Source organism: Momordica charantia (genome assembly GCF_013281855.1).
Source record: "Momordica charantia cultivar OHB3-1 chromosome 2 unlocalized genomic scaffold, Mcharantia_2.0 BLBB01000002.1, whole genome shotgun sequence".
Lineage (NCBI taxonomy): Eukaryota > Viridiplantae > Streptophyta > Magnoliopsida > Cucurbitales > Cucurbitaceae > Momordica > Momordica charantia.
Window position 1 is genome coordinate 13,786,737 of NW_028275160.1, and position 5,631 is coordinate 13,792,367.

Genomic DNA, 5,631 nt, shown 5'->3' on the forward strand with positions numbered 1-5,631 from the left:
TAAAATTATTTTCTAAAAATAAAAACCTGAATAAAGAAAAATGATTAGTAAACAAATATAATTGTTCAAAATAAGATTGGACATAATTATTTGTTATATATTTGGTGTGGTGGTGCCATGCATTGAGCTTCAATTCTCACTATCCACACTTTTATGAGAGGACTGTTGTTATTTTTTACTTTCTCTATCATCAATTTTATTTATTTTTTTTTTTTGAGTACTATACATTGTAGATTATTAAAATAATAATAATAATAATAATAAATGTCTATCTTCTCTTTCGACTTCATACAAAGAAAATGATGATAAACTCAAAGGCTGAACAAATTTGTAGGATCTCTTTGATAAAGATTGTATTTTTATATAAAAAAAATGTGCTTATTTATGGACAGTTTCCTATTGAATATAAATTCTAGTTCTAAATTATTTTAAATTCTTAACCAAATTAAGAAAGTCAAATTTAAAATTGTTTTCTTTGACTAAAATTTCAGATAAAATTAAAATAAAAAACTGAACAACAAAAATTTTTATTTTTTTTACAAGTGGGAGGATGAAAATTTAAAGTCACAATTTTTTAGTTAGAGATAACGTCTTAACTAGTCCAACTTAACAAACATGTATATAATAATTATCGGATAAGAAAAAGACAAGAGTGAATTGAATATTTTGTATATGAAAACTATAAAATATAAAATATAGTTATTTTATACAAATCTTTTACAATTGAGTTTGACTATCATATTGAAAATGTGTCAAACCTTATGATAAAAGACAAAATATACTTATGAACATTTCCAACCTTAGAAAAAGATACACATGCTGAGTCATTCATGTAGATCATGTTTTTTTTCATTCTTACCCAATAAGCAATTCCAACCAAACACCTACTCTCTTTAAATTCTCCTGTGGCTAATAGATAGGCCTTCTAGAACATATGGGACATTTTTATATTAATTATAATTATTCTAAAATCTTCTTTTTCTTTTTAGAGTACAAAAAATACGTGAATAAGAGATTGGAGATTTGAATTACGGACAGATGTTACTTTTTAAAATACTTTCTCTTATTTAATAAAATAAAATAATTACTATTATGAAAAATAGAATTTATGTATAACTCAATCAGTTTATGATTTTTATTGAATATTACAATAATTAAATTACCATTTAAATACTAGAAATAATTTTAGACGATAAAAATCAAAACTATTGAGCTAAATTTAATTGAAAATCTACCGGTGTGAATATCGTATAGAATATAAGAAGTGAAAATAGGGGAATCCAAATTCATGACATCTTAGTTGGATATAGGTACCAATTAAGTTGACTGAGCTCATATTGACGTTTACAAGTATTTTTTCTCTAGATAGATAGAATAAAAATAATAATGTTATATTGTAGTTTTCTCACCAACAAATAGAAATTTAAATAAGTCTTATACGCTCTATATTAGTTTATTAAAATAATTATTATTTCAAAAAAAGAAAAAAAGAAAACTACACAAGAATGGGAAAAAAAGTTCAAGCAAAAAAAAAAAATTTATTTGCATTTTCATTTAGATTTATAAAAACATTTTTGGTTACTATGCTTTTATTGAAGCGATTATTTAATATCTTTTTTGAGTTCGAATTCACGAGCTTTTGGTTAGACATATATGTCTTAACTAGTTGAACTAAACTCAAGTTCACTGACAATTTAATCTTTATACTTTAGTTTGTAATGACTCATAATTTATATACTTTCAAATTGGTAAACAATTTAATTAGTCCTTAGATTTTAATGTGCACCAACTTAATCGGTCTATTTTAAAGTTTGTATGATTTAGTCTCCATCATGAAAAATGTTGTTAAAATTTAATAAAGTTTTTGATACATGTAGATCAATAAACTAATCCGGCCAACTAAATATATTTATAAGTTATAAATACTAAATTGTTATATAATAAAAATTGACACTTAAATTTGATGACGCTTTTCATGGTATATATAAGGACTAAAATTTATGGATTAATTAAATTTGACGGAGAGTAAATCACATTACAAAGTAAATTTTATACTATAAATTGTTACCGTAACGAAAGCGCATACAAACGAAAAGGTTTCTAACCTTTGATTTATTATAAATCATATTAGAAAGTTAAATAAATTATGAGATCTACTCTTGGTTGGCCAACCCACGAACCAACTTTCCATGGGGTAAGTTTTGAAATTTGAAAAGCCAAACTCATAACTTTGATAGGGATCAAAATAGTCGATGTGAGTTCGTATACGTTTGTAAAAGTCAGAAATGCAAATTCTCACTGTATTCTTTGTTGGAACTAAAACAAACATTTTTAACATAGAGAGATTTGGATCAAAATTTTTTGGGAAAGGAGACAGCTTGGCTCGCAGCAGTATCAAGCATACCCGACAGCCAATCCAACAATAACGAAAGCGTAGAAATCAGTGGATTCACCATGGGAGTTCAAGATTGGCCCATGATCAGCAGCAATTAATACTCATGTTAGAAAATTGAGTAGACAAGGCAGAGGGTCCACTCCAAAGCCTCCTCCTTTGCTTCACCATGGGAGGCTTCCACCTGTAATTAAAAGCACTTCCTTTTTCTTCTTTTTCTTCTTCTGTTTCTTCTCTCTTATATTTATTCTGCATGTAAGTGGAGGTCCTCCAAGGGGGTATGTGGAGCCCACTCTCCCTAAGGGACTGTTTGGCTGCTGAGCATAGGATTGTGATTATTCTAAAAACACTTTCCTCAGTCCCTACAAACACTGTTGGAAGTGCTTCTGTGAGCTGCTTGTAGGCTGCTGTTGGCCTTGCAACTTCAAACTGTGCCTTGAACTCTATGTCTATTATCATCCTCTTTGGCCTCCCAAATTCATCCTCCACTTTCGTCTCTATGTACTCATATTCCCCTGTTGCAAACAAAAAACACTTTTAATTAATCAATTATCATAACCCTCGAAAGAATCCGTTATGTCTTTTAGAAGTAGGCCGAGAGAAAGAGAGATTTTTTTTTTGTTTCGACGGTGGTCTGTAAGAAAGATTTCTATTGACCGATCAAGAAGTATGTATTATTTGAGAGAGTATATTTTTATGATCCTCTGCCAAACACCGCCTTAAAAATAGAGATATCAGATAAGAATAATACTTCGAGAAAAAAGTATAAAACCAGAGGACAGATTTTTTCTTTTTAAGAAAAAAATAGTTGTGAAATTTTTAGCCGCGGTAGGAATAATATTCTCACCTGCTGGGCACCCTATGGAAGTGACCCAAGAGGTGTGGCAAAGATCAGCGGAATCATAGCCGTCCATCCTGAGCTTCATCACAAGCCATTTCTTCAAACTGGTGGTTTTGGGAGATTCCAGTTTCTTTCTGAGATGCTTCGTCACAGCCTCAGCCACCTCTCCTTCTGCTTCTCTCCCACTCCCAAGAATCTCCTACAATGACACAAATCAACAGAAACTTCATCAATTTCACACTTAATTTAATGAAATCGAAGTGTATTCATAAATCAAAAGGGAGAAGGAATCGTAATTAATATACCTTTAAACTGAAAAGATGATGGGTTTTGGAAGTAAGAGAATTTGAAGAAGCAGAAGAAGAACAAGAAGTTGGTGTTTCAGTAGACTCAATAAAATCATCCACCATTTGAACTAGTTTTTCCTCCTCTAAACTTCCCATTTAATTTTCTTTTTCTTTCACCTTTTTCCTCTGAAGCTGATCTCAAATTCTCTCCCTCTATGCTGCCAAGAACTTAAAGAAGCTGTGGAAAGAGTGAGGGTTTTAAATAATTAGTTTTGGAGAGAGATATGAGGTCATGGACTTGGAAGCTCAATGATAGAGGTTTTGGGTAAATGGGAAAAAATGGGTAAGAGAGAGAAATAGAGAGAAGAGAGAATATCGTTATCTTTTGTTTGATTACAAGACTATTGAAAATGACAAGGTGGGGTGTGAAGAGAAAACAAAGAGACCACCCACAAGTTAAGAAAGCCTAGATCCAATGTGCTACCTTTAGATTTATTTATTTATTTATTATTATTATTATTTTTTTTTTTTGATTTGGTGCTCTCTCTTACATTTGGGCTTATGGTGGTTTTGTAGCTTTTAGGACTGTGCACCAACTTTCATACATGATAAGATCCCTGTCATTTATTTGGAAAATTTAGGATAATGGCTAAATTTGCGCACCCGTTTTAATACAAATGACCGATAGTAACATATTATACGCAAAGAGCCAAATCAATTTTTTTTGAGATTTCAAAAACTGATGATTTTCTAATTTTGCCCTTAAACCGTATTTTTTTTCGTCCCTCCTCATTTTTCGTCTCTTCTCATTTGAAACCACTTAACCGACTTTAAGGATTAGAACCAATAAGCTATTAACACAATATTTAATTTTTGTGCCAATTTTTGAAACGTCTTATTATTGTTGTTATTATTATTATTATTACGCCATTCCTCTGGTTAGTCCCAAAAAATTATTAGGGATGATTTGGAAAATTATGTAAACTAAATGATGGGAATGTTTTTTTTGTTTTGTTTTCTTTTGTTTTGAGAGATGTTTAACCCATAATTTGAACAAGCCTGGATTTCAATTGGATTGTGTAAATATTAATTGATTACAGAAACTTTAGGTTTATCAACACCGTTAGAAGTTTTTTCAATTCTTTTTTAGTCTATGTGTTCCATTTCAGTGTCTGAACGTTCAATTATTTTAATTCTTGAAATTTTGAAATTTTATAATGTCTATTTTAGACCTTAAGACTTAAAAAAAAATAACCATTTTGATTATTGTAATATTATCTTTTCAACTAATTAAATTTACCTACTCAATACTTACTGTCAACCTATATGGTCCGAGTACATGCTCTTGTTAATATTTTATTATCCATACTCGAAGTCATGCTAGTTCGTTAAAATCTAAATAAAGGTAAATACCAAAATGGAAATAATCAAAGTGGACACCATTCAAATTTTGGAAAAGATTAATATGTAGTTTAGTTTATATAATTGAGTTTCTTTTATTTGTAGATTTATAGTCAAATATAAACAAACGTATAAAATAAATATATATGCTCTACTTCTTAAGCCAAAAATACAAAAATCTAGTTGAATATTAATTAGTTGTAGCTTGGGCTATGAATTGGAGCTTTGTGTTTCGTGTATTGTTGTTTTATTTATGATAGGCAATCAATTTATTAGTTCTCTCATTTTGTTTTATAACAATACTATTTATGTATTTTTTTGTTATATACTTTTTAAAATGTAACAAAACTTTAAAATAAAATTTGAAAACTATGAAAAATAGTTTTTAAAAATTGTAGTTTTTTTTTTTTTTATCAAATCGGGCTTTAATTTCACAACATGAACAATACCATGGGGTTTAAAAAACCAACTTCTCAAGCTGACACTGAAATTTAAGGTAATAAATAAACTGTATCCATCTAAAATAGGCCATTTCAAAAAATATCAAATAATTTCAATTTTAAATAATGACCAACATAAAAATAGGAGAATCTATACTAACTTTTTATTACAAAATTACCATTTCCTACCATGATTCTAAAAGTAATCCCACGTATAATTTTTCCTAATCCATTTTCGTAGGATAACTCAAATATTTCCCGATCCATTGA

At 29.2% G+C, this 5,631-nt stretch overlaps 1 protein-coding gene across 1 annotated transcript; it reads right to left on the reverse strand.

Annotated features, from left to right (window-relative positions):
* Nucleotides 1–2,269: 2,269 nt before the first annotated feature.
* LOC111013453 (uncharacterized) lies at nucleotides 2,270–3,897 on the reverse strand. The gene is made up of 3 exons (XM_022287902.2): nucleotides 3,539–3,897; nucleotides 3,240–3,432; nucleotides 2,270–2,907 (listed from the first exon to the last, which is right to left on the reverse strand). Exons 1-3 carry the CDS (start codon nucleotides 3,674–3,676, stop codon nucleotides 2,480–2,482), a joined length of 759 nt encoding a protein of 252 aa, XP_022143594.1. The 5' UTR covers nucleotides 3,677–3,897; the 3' UTR covers nucleotides 2,270–2,479.
* Nucleotides 3,898–5,631: the final 1,734 nt, after the last annotated feature.

Excerpts from the sequence above, each read along its gene's own strand:
- LOC111013453 (XM_022287902.2), bottom strand. The coding sequence starts at position 3,676 with ATGGGAAGTTTAGAGGAGGAAAAACTAGTTCAAATGGTGGATGATTTT. Across the intron at positions 3,433-3,538 it reads ATCATCTTTTCAGTTTAAAG|GAGATTCTTGGGAGTGGGAG; the intron begins GTATATTAATTA and ends GTGTCATTGTAG. Across the intron at positions 2,908-3,239 it reads TTCCATAGGGTGCCCAGCAG|GGGAATATGAGTACATAGAG; the intron begins GTGAGAATATTA and ends TGTTTGCAACAG.